At 37.5% G+C, this 22,965-nt stretch overlaps 1 protein-coding gene across 1 annotated transcript in view; it reads right to left on the reverse strand.

The window, feature by feature from the left end:
• Positions 1 to 1,179: 1,179 nt before the first annotated feature.
• LOC121386949 (vacuolar protein sorting-associated protein 45-like) overlaps positions 1,180 to 22,965 on the reverse strand; it is a 42,170-nt gene continuing 20,384 nt past the window's right edge. Inside the window, 7 exon segments of the mRNA XM_041518009.1 lie at positions 1,180 to 2,609; positions 13,707 to 13,838; positions 15,630 to 15,751; positions 17,185 to 17,292; positions 18,829 to 18,987; positions 19,487 to 19,654; positions 20,770 to 20,880. Coding sequence (XP_041373943.1) covers positions 2,534 to 2,609; positions 13,707 to 13,838; positions 15,630 to 15,751; positions 17,185 to 17,292; positions 18,829 to 18,987; positions 19,487 to 19,654; positions 20,770 to 20,880 — 876 coding nt within the window. The 3' untranslated portion in view covers positions 1,180 to 2,533.

The raw sequence follows: 22,965 nt of genomic DNA on the forward strand, positions 1-22,965 counted from the left end.
TCAACAGAGATAAATTTGATCATCTGCAAATAGAATGCAAAGTAGATGACATGATTTTATTTTGTAATGCTAACGACTTCTGTAATAAACTCAGACTCAAGTGAATGCTATCATCAGCCGACCGGTCAGCAAGTTTGAACTCAATTCAGTTGCATTCAAATGGACTGCCAGTTCAAGTAAATGACCATGTTTAATTTTACTTTCATTGGCTTAGTGGTGTAGTGGTTTAAGCCACTGGTTTAAAGGGTGATGATTACCTCAAGGTCGTACCTGGATGGTGACAAGGGGGAGTAGTTGCATTCCCAGAAATATGTGGGTTTTTTAACAAGTGCCATTTTTAGTTTTAAAATGTCCTTTTTATGTCTACATGGGGGCAGTCTTATTTACTGTGCCACAATTCTTTCTGTACTGTGACCCCAAGTATTTTCAACCAGGCACAGCCCTGTACTGAGTTCAAACCTTAGTACTGGCTTCTACCCAGATTGAGTTTTAATATCTCAGTATAGAGAGATGTAATGTCACCACTCTGACTTCACTTTCTTTAACCATTAACAAGAAATAATTCAGGATTTCTAGCAGGGTGTGGGGAGGGGGGGCAGAGGGGGTCTTCAAGCAACTACTTAGAAGATGTGTATTAGTTGTAAATGCACGTTGAACGAGTAGGAATGTTTGTTTTTCATTGTGACCAGACCCTCTCAACCCCTACCCCCCTAGGACAGCATGCATTAACACTAATTTGACATAAGCAAAAAAAACATTACATTAAAATGAACTGAATTCAGTCGAGAGGCATCTATAAGCAGCTGAAGGTGTTGAATCCTTCATTGATAACCTTAATCACAATATATAGAGTCAAACCTCTCAAAACCGGACCCTCTGTAAACCAGAATTCCCTCAAAACTGGACGTTTTTCATGGTCCATTTTTTAAATATCAGTACAGAAGAGAACCTCTCTAAACTGGATACCTCTTATAACCAGACTTTTTACTTGGTCCCTAGGGTGTCCACTTTAGAGGAGTTACACTATATATATATAATATGTATTACTACTGTAAAGCCACGATTCAAGGCATTCCAACCATGACACTGTCAGTTTGATCTGGGGGTAAATAAAAATAAAAATATCTAAAATGTATTGAATTCAGTCCCAATGCATCCAAATGCACTGCCAACACATGCAACTGATGATGTTTAATCCTTCATTGCATCTCTATACTTTCATACGAAATACATTTTCCGATGATCAGTATGTTTCCAATGCACAAGCTGAACACTCAGCTGATAACTACATGTATGTAATCACAGTATCTCATTTAAAGGGACAATCCTCAGTTTGCAGCCATTGTAAGATGTTTGTGATAACAGAGCCTTGTTGGCGACTACTATTTCATAATAAATAAATTTTCTTGTTTAGAATACCAATGTCTGTATTATATATCGAATGCGAATGTGTTTGCGGTCGTGTACTAATTTTTGTAGCACTCTATTTTTACTTTAATCCATGATATATATTTTTTCATACGTACGAAATTAATAATTATTGGGAGGTAAAATCTGGTTTGAGCTACTACAAGCATTAGGATAACAACTGACACCTTGTAAATACAGACACTGATATTTTAAATAAGAAAATGTATTTAATTTGTATGTTACGTCATCGAAAAGGCTCTATTGGTTGGAAACATTTTACAATGGTTGTAAAGTCAGGACTGTCCCTTTAACCGCTGAATACTCTAATGAGGTTTGCAATAGACAGAGAGCAGGATGCAAACGGAATTCAAAATGCACATTGTGCTTCTTGATAATCAACTTCACATGCAGATTTTGCTTTACAACAACTTTGTTTTTTTTGACAATATTCCACATACAGTGAAACCTCTCAAAACCAGACCCTCTGTAAACCAGAATTCCCTCAAAACCAGACCCTCTGTAAACCAGAATTCCCTCAAAACCAGACCCTCTGTAAACCAGAATTCCCTCAAAACCAGACGTTTTACAGAGTCCCTTTCTAAAAACTACTACAGAATGTAATCTCTCTAAACCGGATCCCTCTTAAAAGCAGACAATTGTCTTGGTCCCAAGGGTGTCCAGTTTAGAGAGGTTTCCCTGTATATTGAGAATTCTTCATTTTCAAAATCAATAATGTACATGTAACTCCAGGGAACATTTTGTTCAGTATCGCGATTCACTACGAAAGTGTCAGAGATCGCTACACAATTTGAAAACATTAAACAGTAGTTGCTAATTTTCAAAACAAAATGTCCTCTGAACTCATAAACTTATTGACGTTTGTTGTGTTGCTGTTAAAAACGTTAAAATTAAAAGTCTAATGACATGTGTAGGAGCCTGACTTTGAGACTAAACTCTAGAACTGCTTTCCAATCTCTAGCATCTGCTTGTAGATTAAAACTATGAGAAGCAAAGTGATTTGTGAGCCGACTACGCCATCAGAGTTTTTGAGGTTTTTGTCAGTCTACACAATGTAATTAACCTATGGAGGTTAATTACATTAATTTGTATCAGCGGGTCACTCTCATCGCCGGGAACTGTGCACTAGAGCTCTTGTCGGTGTCCCTCGACCAACTGCTGAGGAAATCTCAGGCAAGAAACTGAAACGTAAAAATACATCATGGAATTTACAGTAAGAAAAAAACCCAACATAATAATAATAATAAAAACACCCCATCTAAAAACATGAGTTTGTGTTTGAAATTTTAGTACAAGGATTTATAGGATATTAAACAATCTTTCATTTCATATCATGTTTATGTCCTGAGTGAAATAATTTTCAATTGTCATGAGCTTTAGCATATTTCACGAGGGACAAAAATATGATACGAAATGGTAGTGAGTTTAATATGCTATTTATTACCCATAATTGATCTTAATTAATATCCCTCAACTCGTTTGGCTGACATTCCTGTGAGGTTGTAGATTGCTAATCGATGACGTCACAATGACGTGGAAGTTACATCCCACTTGATGTTCTAGATAGTGAGACGCATCACTTTGATATGTACCAAGATATCTTTAACTATATGGGTAATAATGTGTTATTTCTTTTAGGTTTATTAAAGTATGAACAAAAAACCCAACAAGAGCAAACATTTGTAGATTTTGTGTTCATGCCTCAATGAAACTAAAAGAAATAAGAAACAATACTTAAGCTATGTGTCCACTTATACGAATGCAGTGTGGACATTTTGTTTGTTTTGTTTAACGACACCACTAGAGCACATTGTTTTATTAATCATCGGCTACTGGATGTCAAACATTTGGTAATTTCGACATATAGCTTTTAGATACACTTTTTTTTTTCATTAGTAGCAAGGGATCTTTTATATGCAACATCCCACAGACAGGATGGCACATATCATGGCCTTTGATATATCAGTCGTTGTGCACTGGCTGGAACAAGAAATAGCCCAATGGGCCCACGGACAGTGATCGATCCAAAACTGACTATGCATCAAGTGAGCGCTTTACCACTGGGCTACATCCTGCCCGAAAACATACCTGCAGCTATATGCCAGACTGCATTCTGCACTAGACAAATGGACGTACCTGCAGGCATATGCCAGACTGCATTCTGCACTAGACAAATGGATGTACCTGCAGCCATATGCCAGACTGCATTCTGCACTAGACAAATGGACGTACCTGCAGCCATATGCCAGACTGCATTCTGCACTAGACAAATGGACGCACCTGCAGCTATATGCCGTACCTGCAGCCATATGCCAGACTGCATTCTGCACTAGACAAATGGACGTACCTGCAGCCATATGCCAGACTGCATTCCGCACTAGACAAATGGAGACACCTGCAGCCATGGACGTACCTGCAGCCATATGCCAGACTGCATTCTGCACTAGACAAATGGACGTACCTGCAGCCATATGCCAGACTGCATTCTGCACTAGACAAATGGACGTACCTGCAGGCATATGCCAGACTGCATTCTGCACTAGACAAATGGATGTACCTGCAGCCATATGCCAGACTGCATTCTGCACTAGACAAATGGACACACCTGCAGCCATATGCCAGACTGCATTCTGCACTAGACAAATGGACGTACCTGCAGCTATAGACACACCTGCAGCCATATGCCAGACTGCATTCTGCACTAGACAAATGGACGCACCTGCAGCTATATGCCGTACCTGCAGCCATATGCCAGACTGCATTCTGCACTAGACAAATGGACGTACCTGCAGCCATATGCCAGACTGCATTCTGCACTAGACAAATGGACGTACCTGCAGCCATATGCCAGACTGCATTCTGCACTAGACAAATGGACGTACCTGCAGCCATATGCCAGACTGCATTCTGCACTAGACAAATGGACGTACCTGCAGCCATATGCCAGACTGCATTCTGCACTAGACAAATGGACGCACCTGCAGCTATATGCCGTATCTGCAGCCATATGCCAGACTGCATTCCACACTAGACAAATGGACGTACCTGCAGCCATATGCCAGACTGCATTCCACACTAGACAAATGGATGTACCTGCAGTCATATGCCAGACTGCATTCCGCACTAGACAAATGGACGCACCTGCAGCTATATGCCGTATCTGCAGCCATATGCCAGACTGCATTCCACACTAGACAAATGGACGTACCTGCAGCCATATGCCAGACTGCATTCCGCACTAGACAAATGGACGCACCTGCAGCTATATGCCGTACCTGCAGCCATATGCCAGACTGCATTCTGCACTAGACAAATGGACGTACCTGCAGCCATATGCCAGACTGCATTCCGCACTAGACAAATGGACGCACCTGCAGCTATATGCCGTACCTGCAGCCATATGCCAGACTGCATTCTGCACTAGACAAATGGACGTACCTGCAGCCATATGCCAGACTGCATTCTGCACTAGACAAATGGACATACCTGCAGCTATATGCCAGACTGTATTCTGCACTAGACAAATGGACATACCTGCAGCTATATGCCAGACTGCATTCCACACTAGACAAATGGACGTACCTGCAGCCATATGCCAGACTGCATTCCACACTAGACAAATGGACGTACCTGCAGCCATATGCCAGACTGCATTCTGCACTAGACAAATGGACGTACCTGCAGCCATATGCCAGACTGTATTCTGCACTAGACAAATGGACGTACCTGCAGCTATAGACACACCTGCAGCTATATGCCAGACTGCATTCCACACTAGACAAATGGACGTACCTGCAGCCATATGCCAGACTGTATTCTGCACTAGACAAATGGACGTACCTGCAGCTATAGACACACCTGCAGCTATAGACACACCTGCAGCTATAGACACACCTGCAGCTATATGCCAGACTGCATTCCGCACTAGACAAATGGACGTACCTGCAGCCATATGCCAGACTGCATTCCGCACTAGACAAATGGACGCACCTGCAGCTATATGCCGTACCTGCAGCCATATGCCAGACTGCATTCTGCACTAGACAAATGGACGTACCTGCAGCCATATGCCAGACTGCATTCCGCACTAGACAAATGGACGCACCTGCAGCTATATGCCGTACCTGCAGCCATATGCCAGACTGCATTCTGCACTAGACAAATGGACGTACCTGCAGCCATATGCCAGACTGCATTCTGCACTAGACAAATGGACATACCTGCAGCTATATGCCAGACTGTATTCTGCACTAGACAAATGGACATACCTGCAGCTATATGCCAGACTGCATTCCACACTAGACAAATAGACGTACCTGCAGCCATATGCCAGACTGCATTCCACACTAGACAAATGGACGTACCTGCAGCCATATGCCAGACTGCATTCTGCACTAGACAAATGGACGTACCTGCAGCCATATGCCAGACTGCATTCCACACTAGACAAATGGACGTACCTGCAGCCATATGCCAGACTGCATTCTGCACTAGACAAATGGACACACCTGCAGCCATATGCCAGACTGTATTCTGCACTAGACAAATGGACGTACCTGCAGCTATAGACACACCTGCAGCTATATGCCAGACTGCATTCCACACTAGACAAATGGACGTACCTGCAGCCATATGCCAGACTGCATTCTGCACTAGACAAATGGACGTACCTGCAGCCATATGCCAGACTGCATTCCGCACTAGACAAATGGACATACCTGCAGCTATAGACACACCTGCAGCTATATGCCAGACTGCATTCCGCACTAGACAAATGGACGTACCTGCAGCTATAGACACACCTGCAGCTATATGCCAGACTGCATTCCGCACTAGACAAATGGACATACCTGCAGCTATAGACATACCTGCAGCTATATGCCAGACTGCATTCCGCACTAGACAAATGGACACATCCTTTTTTTCTCTTTTTTTGTTATTTCTGTGTGTAGGATTTTTGCCATATCCATGTCTGTGTCTGCATATGCACAAATGGATACACAACATTAAGTATTTCATTATAACTCAATTACCAGTGTTCGAGATTAGAAATTTTGGGCAGTATCCCAGTTGGATACTAACATTTCAAAATCTGGTATCCTGCCTGAAAATTTAGTATCCCACTTAAAGGAGAGGACAATTAAGGCATTTGGCCTGGTATGCATATTCAACGATATATAATGCACATTATTGCTTAATATCAACACATATAATCGTATAGTTAATTAATAAAACGGTTAAATGTGACGACTATTATATATAACGGGCGCAGCCATTTTGTACCATCTCAGTAAGTACGCCCTCTGGCGAGCTGGTGGTTACGTAATACTTAACGCGTCACGTCAGGAATGAGCCTTAGAACTAAATAAACACAATATACCTGGTTTTTGCGGGATGATAAATAGTCATACATTGCAATGTTCTGTAATAATACACATCCCAGTAAGCCAACAGTAAGTATATCCAACACTATATATATTAATTTTCAATACAAAATAAAATACCATTGTCAAAGTGGCTACACAACAAGTCGAAACAATTAACAATGTTTTGCCCATGCATTAACCTATGTACTGAAATGATACATGGAGTGTTTTCTTAGTTAATTGGTCTATGCTGTTAGTTGCTTCTACCTTTGATTCCTGATTGGCAGGTGTGTATTTGATTGGTAACCAGACGAGCCAATTAATTGACGCTGTCTAGACACAAAAATACATACTGGTATTGTGGAATATTACCTGTCGCCCCTAAAATTGTAATGGACATGGTTTATTACTGTAAATAGTTCTGTAAAACTATTGATTAAGTAGACTTTTCCATCTGAAACCACAGAACTGACCAATTACGTAGTCCCAAATAAAATAAAATTATCACTTGGGTATCGTGGGTTGTTGTTTTTGCTCCAACGTAGCATATCAATAGGCATAATAGTGTACATTTTTCCTTTGTATTATTAAACGGAGAAAAACACTATAACCCCATTTTGTTCCGTTAATGCTACTTGAAATATATTTAGTTAAATAGTTTATTATATTATTACGTCATTTATGCTGTTTTACAAGTCAGGGTGATCAAAGAGAAGCACCATGTCAAAAATTACTGCTTTTGTTTACACTGTACATACAGGAGATGGTCAGGAGCTGACGTCACTTCGCCCCAAGCTATCCCACCGGACGTCACAAAAACAAAAGAAAATGGCTGCCCCCAGTTAGCAGGAATAATCATGGTTTTTTATTAACTCTAAAATTAATCGTTTTTCATTAGCTAAAGTGTCAGTATGTGTTGGTGGTCCAGGTATGCATCTTTCCAACACACAAGGCTCTTGTTGGAGCTGACCCTACCTTTAAATGAAATTCATAAATAACATTGTAACAAACTTGGACGACACTGTTACTTAACTTCACCAGTAAATGACGACTTTCATTGTTTCAGGGAAAAATAAAATCGCAGGATTAAAAAAAAAACCGAACATTATATGGTATCCTGGTGGGATAATGGGTTATTGAAGTCTGGTATCCAAAATTAAATTCTGGTATCTCCGGGATATCGGGATACCTTTAATCTTGAACACTGCTTACTATACTATACTATATTAAACAACACTTCAGCATATTTTATCCTATGGCTATTGGATGTCCTGACTGATGATCCAATTAGGACCATCAATCACAAGATCTGTCAAACCTACATCGAGTACTTAAACTGTTCAAGCTATGTGAATAGTGGTTATTCAGATAAGGATTAAATCCCCTCATGTAGCTGATATAAATACAAACACAACTCTACCTCATAACAGTTTTAAACAACTGCAATCTAACATCCCCATTAGTCTGACCATGCAACTCACTTTTCGTAAACTGACATTTTGTGGACTTAATGCAAACTGCAAACACAACTACAGCTTTAATTAACAGCCATCAACAGTTATCAATTGTTTGAAATATAAAACATCATTATTCATAAATTGACATCTTGTAGACTTACACATGTAACATTGAAAAAGAAAAAATGCACATTCCCAACTACAGATATCAAAGTACACATTGTAACCTTTTGAAGTTGAGTATGCATGTTGAACCGAGGACTATTCCCAACTACAGATATCAAAGTACACATTGTAACCTTTTGAAGTTGAGTATGCATGTTGAACCGAGGACTATTGTCAACTACAGATATCAAAGTACACATTGTAACCTTTTGAAGTTGAGTATGCATGTTGAACCGAGGACTATTCCCAACTACAGATATCAAAGTACACATTGTAACCTTTTGAAGTTGAGTATGCATGTTGAACCGAGGACTATTGTCAACTACAGATATCAAAGTACACATTGTAACCTTTTGAAGTTGAGTATGCATGTTGAACCGAGGACTATTCCCAACTACAGATATCAAAGTACACATTGTAACCTTTTGAAGTTGAGTATGCATGTTGAACCGAGGACTATTGTCAACTACAGATATCAAAGTACACATTGTAACCTTTTGAAGTTGAGTATGCATGTTGAACCGAGGACTATTCCCAACTACAGATATCAAAGTACACATTGTAACCTTTTGAAGTTGAGTATGCATGTTGAACCGAGGACTATTGTCAACTACAGATATCAAAGTACACATTGTAACCTTTTGAAGTTGAGTATGCATGTTGAACCGAGGACTATTGTCAACTACAGATATCAAAGTACACATTGTAACCTTTTGAAGTTGAGTATGCATGTTGAACCGAGGACTATTGTCAACTACAGATATCAAAGTACACATTGTAACCTTTTGAAGTTGAGTATGCATGTTGAACCGAGGACTATTGTCAACTACAGATATCAAAGTACACATTGTAACCTTTTGAAGTTGAGTATGCATGTTGAACCGAGGACTATTGTCAACTACAGATATCAAAGTACACATTGTAACCTTTTGAAGTTGAGTATGCATGTTGAACCGAGGACTATTGTCAACTACAGATATCAAAGTACACATTGTAACCTTTTGAAGTTGAGTATGCATGTTGAACCGAGGACTATTGTCAACTACAGATATCAAAGTACACATTGAAATTAAGTATGCACATTGAACCGAGGACTATTGTCAACTACAGATATCAAAGTACACATTGTAACCTTTTGAAGTTGAGTATGCACGTTGAACCGAGGACTATTGTCAACTACAGATATCAAAGTACACATTGTAACCTTTTGAAGTTGAGTATGCATGTTGAACCGAGGACTATTGTCAACTACAGATATCAAAGTACACATTGAAATTAAGTATGCACATTGAACCGAGGACTATTGTCAACTACAGATATCAAAGTACACATTGTAACCTTTTGAAGTTGAGTATGCATGTTGAACCGAGGACTATTGTCAACTACAGATATCAAAGTACACATTAAGTGTGAACCGAGGACTATTGTCAACTGATATCTAAGTTGAAATTAAGTATGCATGTTGAACCGAGGACTATTGTCAACTACAGATATCAAAGTACACATTGAAATTAAGTATGCACATTGAACCGAGGACTATTGTCAACTACAGATATCAAAGTACACATTGTAACCTTTTGAAGTTGAGTATGCATGTTGAACCGAGGACTATTGTCAACTACAGATATCAAAGTACACATTGTAACCTTTTGAAGTTGAGTATGCATGTTGAACCGAGGACTATTGTCAACTACAGATATCAAAGTACACATTGTAACCTTTTGAAGTTGAGTATGCATGTTGAACCGAGGACTATTGTCAACTACAGATATCAAAGTACACATTGTAACCTTTTGAAGTTGAGTATGCATGTTGAACCGAGGACTATTGTCAACTACAGATATCAAAGTACACATTGTAACCTTTTGAAGTTGAGTATGCATGTTGAACCGAGGACTATTGTCAACTACAGATATCAAAGTACACATTGTAACCTTTTGAAGTTGAGTATGCATGTTGAACCGAGGACTATTGTCAACTACAGATATCAAAGTACACATTGAAATTAAGTATGCACATTGAACCGAGGACTATTGTCAACTAGACATATCAAAAACACATTGTAACCTTTTGAATTGAGTATGCATGTTGAACCGAGGACTATTGTCAACTACAGATATCAAAGTACACATTGTAACCTTTTGAAGTTGAGTATGCACGTTGAACCGAGGACTATTGTCAACTACAGATATCAAAGTACACATTGTAACCTTTTGAAGTTGAGTATGCACGTTGAACCGAGGACTATTGTCAACTACAGATATCAAAGTACACATTGTAACCTTTTGAAGTTGAGTATGCATGTTGAACCGAGGACTATTGTCAACTACAGATATCAAAGTACACATTGTAACCTTTTGAAGTTGAGTATGCACATTGAACCGAGGTCTACTGTCAACTACAGATATCAAAGTACACATTGTAACCTTTTGAAGTTGAGTATGCACGTTGAACCGAGGACTATTGTCAACTACAGATATCAAAGTACACATTGTAACCTTTTGAAGTTGAGTATGCACGTTGAACCGAGGACTATTGTCAACTACAGATATCAAAGTACACATTGTAACCTTTTGAAGTTGAGTATGCACGTTGAACCGAGGACTATTGTCAACTACAGATATCAAAGTACACATTGAAATTAAGTATGCACATTGAACCGAGGACTATTGTCAACTACAGATATCAAAGTACACATTGTAACCTTTTGAAGTTGAGTATGCACGTTGAACCGAGGACTATTGTCAACTACAGATATCAAAGTACACATTGAAATTAAGTATGCACATTGAACCGAGGACTATTGTCAACTACAGATATCTAAGTACACATTGAAATTAAGTATGCATGTTGAACCGAGGACTATTGTCAACTACAGATATCAAAGTACACATTGAAATTAAGTATGCACATTGAACCGAGGACTATTGTCAACTAGAGATATCAAAGTACACATTGAAATTAAGTATGCACATTGAACCGAGGACTATTGTCAACTACAGATATCAAAGTACACATTGTAACCTTTTGAAGTTGAGTATGCACGTTGAACCGAGGACTATTGTCAACTACAGATATCAAAGTACACATTGTAACCTTTTGAAGTTGAGTATGCACGTTGAACCGAGGACTATTGTCAACTACAGATATCAAAGTACACATTGTAACCTTTTGAAGTTGAGTATGCACGTTGAACCGAGGACTATTGTCAACTACAGATATCAAAGTACACATTGTAACCTTTTGAAGTTGAGTATGCACATTGAACCGAGGTCTATTGTCAACTACAGATATCAAAGTACACATTGTAACCTTTTGAAGTTGAGTATGCACGTTGAACCGAGGACTATTGTCAACTACAGATATCAAAGTACACATTGTAACCTTTTGAAGTTGAGTATGCACATTGAACCGAGGTCTACTGTCAACTACAGATATCAAAGTACACATTGTAACCTTTTGAAGTTGAGTATGCACGTTGAACCGAGGACTATTGTCAACTACAGATATCAAAGTACACATTGAAATTAAGTATGCACATTGAACCGAGGACTATTGTCAACTACAGATATCAAAGTACACATTGTAACCTTTTGAAGTTGAGTATGCACGTTGAACCGAGGACTATTGTCAACTACAGATATCAAAGTACACATTGAAATTAAGTATGCACATTGAACCGAGGACTATTGTCAACTACAGATATCTAAGTACACATTGAAATTAAGTATGCATGTTGAACCGAGGACTATTGTCAACTACAGATATCAAAGTACACATTGAAATTAAGTATGCACATTGAACCGAGGACTATTGTCAACTACAGATATCAAAAAACACATTGAAATTAAGTATGCACATTGAACCGAGGTCTACTGTCAACTACAGATATCAAAGTACACATTGTAACCTTTTGAAGTTGAGTATGCACGTTGAACCGAGGACTATTGTCAACTACAGATATCAAAGTACACATTGTAACCTTTTGAAGTTGAGTATGCACGTTGAACCGAGGACTATTGTCAACTACAGATATCAAAGTACACATTGTAACCTTTTGAAGTTGAGTATGCACATTGAACCGAGGTCTACTGTCAACTACAGATATCAAAGTACACATTGTAACCTTTTGAAGTTGAGTATGCACGTTGAACCGAGGACTATTGTCAACTACAGATATCAAAGTACACATTGTAACCTTTTGAAGTTGAGTATGCACATTGAACCGAGGACTACTGTCAACTACAGATATCAAAGTACACATTGTAACCTTTTGAAGTTGAGTATGCACGTTGAACCGAGGACTATTGTCAACTACAGATATCAAAGTACACATTGAAATTAAGTATGCACATTGAACCGAGGACTATTGTCAACTACAGATATCAAAGTACACATTGTAACCTTTTGAAGTTGAGTATGCACGTTGAACCGAGGACTATTGTCAACTACAGATATCAAAGTACACATTGAAATTAAGTATGCACATTGAACCGAGGACTATTGTCAACTACAGATATCTAAGTACACATTGAAATTAAGTATGCATGTTGAACCGAGGACTATTGTCAACTACAGATATCAAAGTACACATTGAAATTAAGTATGCACATTGAACCGAGGACTATTGTCAACTAGACATATCAAAAAACACATTGAAATTAAGTATGCACATTGAACCGAGGTCTACTGTCAACTACAGATATCAAAGTACACATTGTAACCTTTTGAAGTTGAGTATGCACGTTGAACCGAGGACTATTGTCAACTACAGATATCAAAGTACACATTGTAACCTTTTGAAGTTGAGTATGCACGTTGAACCGAGGACTATTGTCAACTACAGATATCAAAGTACACATTGTAACCTTTTGAAGTTGAGTATGCACGTTGAACCGAGGACTATTGTCAACTACAGATATCAAAGTACACATTGTAACCTTTTGAAGTTGAGTATGCACATTGAACCGAGGTCTACTGTCAACTACAGATATCAAAGTACACATTGTAACCTTTTGAAGTTGAGTATGCACGTTGAACCGAGGACTATTGTCAACTACAGATATCAAAGTACACATTGTAACCTTTTGAAGTTGAGTATGCACATTGAACCGAGGTCTACTGTCAACTACAGATATCAAAGTACACATTGTAACCTTTTGAAGTTGAGTATGCACGTTGAACCGAGGACTATTGTCAACTACAGATATCAAAGTACACATTGAAATTAAGTATGCACATTGAACCGAGGACTATTGTCAACTACAGATATCAAAGTACACATTGTAACCTTTTGAAGTTGAGTATGCACGTTGAACCGAGGACTATTCTCACACCAGGCATTGAGCGGTTCAGAGTGTGAACAGCTAGCGCCTCTTCATACGTACAGCCACCGATGATAAACACAACAATATCCTGGGGCCTGAAACATAAACCAAAATTTGTTTTCATTATCATTAAATTCAACATATAATTAATATCTTTTCATTTGCATCAAACAATAATTATGTGGTAACCAAAGCATTTGTAAATTTGATAAATCAAATAAAACAATGAATGAATGAATGAATGAATGCATGAATGAATGAATGAATGAATGAATGAATGAATGAATGAATGAATGAATGAATGAATGAATGAATGAATGAATGAATGAATGAATGAATGAATGAATGAATGAATGAATGAATCAATCAATCAACCAACCAAACCAAGCAAATCAAATCAACATCAAATCAAATCAAATCAAATCAATCAATCTTTAACAACACCCCAGAATGAATGAATGTTTAACAACACCCCAGAATGAATGAATGTCTGACATACTAACAATTCACATTGAACTTGTTTTACATTTCACACAATGATAAAGCAATAAATTATTAATCCTAATATGTAAGATTTCAATCTGTGACCATCACAGATTTAAAGATACAACTAGTACTGGTTTCACAGTTTCACTGCTCATGCCAAACACAAATTTATTATCCAGCAGGGCCCCGATCCACGAAGCGATCTTAGCCCTAAGATTACCGTAAGCACATAGCTACCCTATGTACTTAAGTTGATCATAGGGCTAAGATTACCGTAAGCACATAGCTACCCTATGCACTTAAGTTGATCATAGGGCTAAGATTACCGTAAGCACATAGCTACCCTATGCACTTAAGTTGATCATAGGGCTAAGATTACCGTAAGCACATAGCTACCCTATGCACTTAAGTTGATCATAGGGCTAAGATTACCGTAAGCACATAGCTACCCTATGCACTTAAGTTGATCATAGGGCTAAGATTACCGTAAGCACATAGCTACCCTATGCACTTAAGTTGATCATAGGGCTAAGATTACCGTAAGCACATAGCTACCCTATGCACTTAAGTTGATCTTAGCCCTAAGATTACCATAAGCACATAGCTACCCTATGCACTTAAGTTGATCATAGGGCTAAGATCGCTTAGTGGAACGGGGCCCAGGTAAACAAGTGGATATGTTGTAAAACTTTTGTATGCACAACCAAGTACGTATTAGTTATTAGTTGCTAAACGATGTCCTTTCAGTAAGTGACGTCATCTTCTCGGGTCTCTGATGCCATATAACCGTAAATAAAATGTGTTGAGTGCATCGTTAAATAAAACATGTCTTTCTTTTTTTCTTCTCTGTTCTAACCTGTGTGAATTCACATTTCTTGGAAGTAATTTTTAGATTTTACATTATTTGATGGTTTAATAAATAAAACACCACACTTTTTTTTTCACTAGATAACATTTTTACAAAACTAGTGAACTTCCCATGGTATCTGACATCACTTTTGTTTGACCAGAAGTTTATTTGTTCCGAAAAATTATATCTAGTGAAAATGAGACAGTGTAGTATTCTATATTACCCAACCACATGGACACTGGCAATGAAAGAAAGATTTTTTATTTTTATTTAATGATGCACTCAACACCTTTTATTTACGGTTATATGGCGTCAGACATATGGTTAAGGACCATAGATATTGAGAGAAGAAACCCGCTGTCACCACTTCATGGGCTACTCTTTTCGATTAGCAGCAAGGGATCTTTTATGTGCATCATCCCACATACAGGGTAGTACATACCACGGCCCTTGATATACCAGTCATGGTGCACTGCCTGGAATGGGAAATAGCTCAATGGGCCCACCGACGGGGATTGATCCCACACTGAACAATGAAAACGTGACCCACCTGTCTCGCAGTTGACTAGTTCCCAGATACGGATGGCTGGATTCCTTCAGTTTCCCCTTGATCAGCTGGTCAAGGATGCTGTGAATGAGCGGCTTGTGTTGTGTGTAAACGTTCTCCACACCCTGCACAGCAAGTCAACATAGCGGAGAATTAAAGGTACATGGCATTGCATGATTATGAGAGAAAAAAGAACAACATACAACTTGAATAACTGAAGCTGCATTCTCAAGCACAAATGAAATTAAGGAAAGAAATATTCGTTTAAACATACCTAAGCACATGCATAAATAATCATGTTTATTTAGAACTGAAAATGTTTATTTGGAACTGAACAATGTTTATTTGGAACTTAACAATGTTTATTTGGAATCCAAAATAGGGTCATTTCATCACTTGGTTTAAAGACAGATGTAGGAAACCAATCCTGCCACACAGGTTACTCCCACCAAAAAAGCAGCAAGTAATATTTTATACACTCCTTCCTGAAAACAGAAGGAAGGAAAGAAATGTTTTATTTAACGACGCACGCAACACATTTTATTTACGGTTACATGGCGTCAAACATATGGTTAAGGACCATACAGATATTGAGGGAAACCCACTGTTGCCACTTCATGGGCTACTCTTTTTTGATTAGCAGCAAGGGATCTTTTATATGCACCATCCCATAGACAGGATAGCACATACCATGGCATTTTATGTACCAGTCATGGTGCACTGGCTGGAGCGAGAAATAGGCCCACTGATGGGGATCGATCCTAATCCGACCACACATCAAGTGAGCGCTCTACCACTGGGCTACATCCCACCCCTTCCTGAAAACCGGACCAGGCCTCTGAAACTTAAAAGACGTGTATAACCCATTTATGGTTACACACTTTAGACTTAAAGGACGTGTATAACCCATTTATAGTTACACACTTTAGACTTAAAGGACGTGTATAACCCATTTATGGTTACACACTTTAGACTTAAAGGACGTGTATAACCCATTTATGGTTACACACTTTAGACTTAAAGGACGTGTATAACCCATTTATGGTTACACACTTTAAACTTAAAAGACGTGTATAACCCATTTATGGTTACACACTTTAAACAATCTCAGATAATGCATTTGGGGTTGGGAGCTTTAACCTGTCGTGATGCATAGGTGTCAACAAATCATTCTTGTGGAGTACATCAACTGCCCAGTGGTGTAGCGAGGGGGGAGGGGGGGACACACGGTGACCATGCCCCCCCCCCCCCAATAAAACCTTTTAACATTTTTTTTACTGTATTCAATTTTATAAAATCATATATACATACATAGTGTGGATTGTCCCTCCCTCTAAAATTCTGGCTACACCAGTGCAAGTGCCTTTTATGTACCACTCAAGGGACACTGGTTGAGACACAGAATAAAAAAAAACCGAGTCCATCAAGGGGGATCGATCCTATGATCCATCACATCTCAGGCGAGTGTTCTACGACAGAGCTACATCCCACCCTCAAGCACATACATGGTGTATGACAAGACTTTTATTTAAGTAAACGTTACATTACATTACATTACCTTGAGTCCCTTGAAGAGCCTCTTGGTTATTGCAATGGGATCCTGAGTGAAGAACAAATCACTGCCACGAGACTTCTTGCCACCGTAATCCAGAACAGCCTGCACCATCTGAAAGAAAGCATCGTAAAGATCGTTGTTTCTTACACACTTGTTGGTGAGAACACCATGTGTTATTTCTCATTATATATACATGTACTTGTTAACACATGTCAGTTTCCTCCAACTCTGTCTTCTGAGCTGTCCACACCATCGCCTTCCTGTCTCAATTTCTTCCACAGATGCAGTCTCTGTGTATTTTCTGCACCCACCTGGCATCCTCATCCTCTGCCGCTAATAAAGCTGGTCTGACTCATGGCACTAACGACAGCTGGTAGTAGGGGTGTATAGTAGGTGGCCAGAAGTAACTACTGAACACTCCCTGAAGAGGTCAGACTAAGCCCATAGCTAAAAGCTGATGGGGAATGGCAGATGTGTAGCACATATAACCACAAGAGACAAACACCCGTCATGGTTGGAGAGACAAGGTCTGGGATGTGGAGGTGGACAGCGAATGAAGTTGAAAGATAGGAGGAGTTGCCAGATCGGGAAGAAATGAGATGGAATTCAAAGGAGAGAAAGGGGGCAGTGGGATAAAAAAATAATAAAAAAACGCCCCCCCCCAAAAAAAAACAAAAAAAAAAAAAAAACAATTTCATGACATACAACTGGCTGCTTCTAGGTGATGACCAAGTCACCAATGCCACATGTCCAATAAAAAACCAGCTCGATGGAAATTGATTAGACTGTGACGTATAGTTAACCTGACAATCATGTGTCTGTGATGCATAAGTCAGCTACAAGTGCAACGGCTGTAAATAACTTTTAGTCCAAAAAGATTTTAAAATTTGCTTAAAACCTTTCGCTCATTAGATACATCTTAAAACAACTCTTTGTGAGATAAATGGTATCTAACGGCCACTCATGTGTTATTCTCTATTTAATCAACAGCATGTGTGCCACACTACAGGGCTCAAAATTAACAATGGCACAAAATGGAAAATGCAATCGTTGAGATATAAATTGCCACAGATCATCAGCATCACTGACTGCACTTATGTGCCACTGGATAAAAATGACTGCTGTTTGTAACGCTGCTCAAAGGCGGCAAAATGTATAGACCTGGTGTACATTACCTGCCAGTATTTAACATTTGTACATTTGAAATATGTCTACATACAGCAAAACAACCTTTCAGTCATGTTTATTTGTTGCAAAAGTCACTCTTAAAAATTACCGTAGGCAGGCTCTATATGTCTTTTATACATTTAAAATTTTGTTTTGTTTAACAACACCACTAGAGCACATTGATTTAGTAATCATCAGCTACTGAATGTAATTTTTGACATATAGTCTTAGAGAGGAAACCTGCTACATTTTTCATGTAGTAGCAAGGGATCTTTTATATGCACCATTCCACAGACAGGATAGCACATACCATGGCCTTTGATAAACCAGTTGTGGTGCCTGGTGATTTTATACGAGTTTTAACATTATTCAATATAGGGTTACATGCCTATTCATCAGTGATGCATTTGTCACAAAAGAGTATTTACAGTTTGGAATTATATTTAACTATGCCCAAGAAACCCAAGTTAGCTAACTCACTGATCTGTATTCCTCTCCGACCCCTTTCTTTCTGAGCACGTCGACAAGTCCTGCCAGGTCATTGTTGCTGTGACTCTCATAGCGCAGAGCATACAGCATCACAATACGAACCATATCAAGGTGACGCACTCGGTCATTAGACAGCAGACTGCGAATTTTCTACAGAAGAAAATTAAATAAAACAAAAATCAGTTTTAACTTCTAATTAAATTTACTATTAAATGGACTATCCTGAGTTTGTAGTCATTTCAAAATGTTTTCGGCAAATAAAATATTTTTACATGATTCAAATTAAAATTTAATTTTTTGCTTAGAATATGAATTTCTTTGAACATCGTAATATTTTTAAATATGGATTTCTGGACATCACAATGTATTGTAGTATTTCACTATCGACTTTTGTCTGAAATAATTCTGTACATACAAATTTATTATTCCTCCGAACGGCAAACAAAATTTGAAATAATTCAGCCAAAGGTCATTCCAAATGTATTTATCCTAATAATGCTTTATATTTAAAACATGTTACGGTCCGATAGTGTTTTAGAAAACAGAAAAAAAGCAGGATGTGTGTTTAATTTGTTGGGAGGGGAGGAATAGTCCCTTTAAGAATTAATTTGCTATAAAGCAAACCCAACTACATGTATTGACAGTTTACCTGTAGTATGCCGGAGTGGTCTCCCTGGCAAGCGATCTCCTGTTCGGTTTCAGACAGCTCTAGCAGACAGTGCAAGCCAACCAGTCGCGAGAGTTCCCCGACCACCGTCACGTGCTTAGATACGGTGCCAGACATTTTCTTGAATTGTGGGTAATTTTCAACAAATGCCTACAACAAAAGCCAGCAGTATTTAGTAATGATAGGAAATTGTGAAAAACATTTTATTGCTTTGTGGGTACTTTTCAATAAATGGTTACCATCAAAAACACTAATTTAAAAAATTTGTCTACCATAAAGATTTGATGTAAGAATTTTTTTTAATTAAAAAATAAGATTATTTTTTATTAATAAATAAGATTATTTTTTATTAATAAATAGATTCTAATTCAGTTTACTGCTTTTTCAATAATTTTTTTAATTAATTAAATTTCATTTTCATTTTCAAACATGCATCGAGACGAACATGCAAGAGATGCCACTACTGCTTCTAAGCTACAACAATCTGGGATTTTTAGTTTGTGATAAAGAGCAAACAAAAAGGCTCATTTTCTTTTTTTTAAGCAAAGTTTGAGATTTTGTAAAATCATAATAAAATACAAGACTTGTCTAAATATAAAACAAAATGAGAAGAAACTGCAGTAATCAAAATAATACATGTACAAGTAATATAATTTTAAATTAAACTCTTTTTTTTTAATCGTGCAATGATGTCAACCTTCAACTCTATGCAACTATTGATTTAAGTTTCATTGATCCGAGACTTGTAAGAAATGGGGGCTGAATAAGAAAACTTGACACAATCACTGTTGGAAAGGTAATACTAATGTATCAGTTTCATGTCCTCCCGAGTCAAAAAGACTAAAACCATTTTACTGGAATTCTGCTGCTCAAATCTTTTGTCAACCATTAGTATAAAAACCATGACAACATGCTACACACTGTAAGATGTACATGTATATTAGAAAAGTTTGTTTTGTTTAATGACACCTCTAGAGCATATTGATTTATTAATCATCAGCTATTGGATGTCAAAAATTTGGTAATTTTCACATTTTAGTCTTAGAGAGGAAAGCCGCTACATTTTTCTATTAGTAGCAAGGGATCTTTAATATTGCACCATCCCACAGACCAGATAGCACATACCACAGCCTTTGATATAACCAGTCATGGTGCACTGGCTGGAACGAGAAATAGCCCAATGGTCCCACCGACGGGGATTGATCCTAGACTGACCGCGCATAAGGTGAGTGCTTTACCACTGGGTGTATATTAGAAAGTCAAACCTTCATGTCGGTTATCGATTCCACTTTGGCATGACTCTTAGATTTCTTCTGAAATTCCTCCATCAACTCTTTGATATTGGTGCCAATCTCACCAAAGTTCTGATACATGTTCTGAAAGAGCAGAAAACACTAATTAGAATCCTTTCTACAATGTTTTTATGTACACATTTTAAAATAAAAACTATTTTACGTACATTGTACCTTCAACTACGTCCATTAAATAAAAACATAACCAGCTTCCAGTCTTGTTTGTTATCTTTGATTTCATTGTTTGTAAAAATTGAAAAACAAAAGTTTGAAATTCATTCAGTATTTTAAAACCATTCTTCTTCTAAGAAGGAGGCAATGTTAAGCATGTTCCTAAACAATGTAGTTAATCAGTAATGTAATCAGAACATTTTAGCATATGGTAAATTATAGCTGGCACAGATATTACAATAATCAGTCAAAGCTGCCAGTTGGTAGCCTATTTTGAACAGCCTGCCTTTTAAAAAGCCTTTATAGACCATAGTATTTGACTTACATCAGTAAAAACATGTGGAGGTAATTCTGCACATGTATTTGACTTACATTAGCAAGACACTTTTAGAGATATTTTGCACATGTATTTGACTTACATTAGCAAGACACTTTTAGAGATATTTTGCACATGTATTTGACTTACATTAGCAAGACACTTTTAGAGATATTCTGCACATGTATTTGACTTACATTAGCAAGACACTTTTAGAGATATTTTGCACATGTATTTGACTTACATTAGCAAGACACTTTTAGAGATATTTTGCACATGTATTTGACTTACATTAGCAAGACACTTTTAGAGATATTTTGCACATGTATTTGACTTACATTAGCAAGACACTTTTAGAGATATTTTGCACATGTATTTGACTTACATTAGCAAGACACTTTTAGAGATATTTTGCACATGTATTTGACTTACATTAGCAAGACACTTTTAGAGATATTTTGCACATGTATTTGACTTACATTAGCAAGACACTTTTAGAGATATTCTGCACATGTATTTGACTTTGATTGTCCTAAAACCTTCAGAGAATTGGGTTTTTTACTTACATTAGCATAAAACTTTTAATGATTTTTTCGCACATATAATTATAATTGACTTATATTAGTATAAAACATTTAGAGATTTTTCACACATGTATTTAACTCACATTAGCATAAAACTTTTAATGATTTTTTCGCACATATAATTGGCTTATATTAGCAACACTTTTAGAGATATTTTGCACATGTATTTGACTTACATTAGCAAGACACTTTTAGAGATATTTTGCACATGTATTTGACTTACATTAGCAAGACACTTTTAGAGATATTCTGCACATGTATTTGACTTACATTAGCAAGACACTTTTAGAGATATTTTGCACATGTATTTGACTTACATTAGCAAGACACTTTTAGAGATATTCTGCACATGTATTTGACTTACATTAGCAAGACACTTTTAGAGATATTCTGCACATGTATTTGACTTACATTAGCAAGACACTTTTAGAGATATTCTGCACATGTATTTGACTTACATTAGCAAGACACTTTTAGAGATATTCTGCACATGTATTTGACTTACATTAGCAAGACACTTTTAGAGATATTTTGCACATGTATTTGACTTACATTAGCAAGACACTTTTAGAGATATTTTGCACATGTATTTGACTTACATTAGCAAGACACTTTTAGAGATATTCTGCACATGTATTTGACTTACATTAGCAAGACACTTTTAGAGATATTCTGCACATGTATTTGACTTACATTAGCAAGACACTTTTAGAGATATTTTGCACATGTATTTGACTTACATTAGCAAGACACTTTTAGAGATATTCTGCACATGTATTTGACTTTGATTGTCCTAAAACCTTCAGAGAATTGGGTTTTTTACTTACATTAGCATAAAACTTTTAATGATTTTTTCGCACATATAATTATAATTGACTTATATTAGTATAAAACATTTAGAGATTTTTCACACATGTATTTAACTCACATTAGCATAAAACTTTTAATGATTTTTTCGCACATATAATTGGCTTATATTAGCAAGACACTTTTAGAGATATTTTGCACATGTATTTGACTTACATTAGCAAGACACTTTTAGAGATATTCTGCACATGTATTTGACTTACATTAGCAAGACACTTTTAGAGATATTCT

The sequence above is a fragment of the Gigantopelta aegis genome, chromosome 2 (assembly GCF_016097555.1).
Source record: "Gigantopelta aegis isolate Gae_Host chromosome 2, Gae_host_genome, whole genome shotgun sequence".
NCBI classification, from domain to species: Eukaryota; Metazoa; Mollusca; class Gastropoda; order Neomphalida; family Peltospiridae; genus Gigantopelta; species Gigantopelta aegis.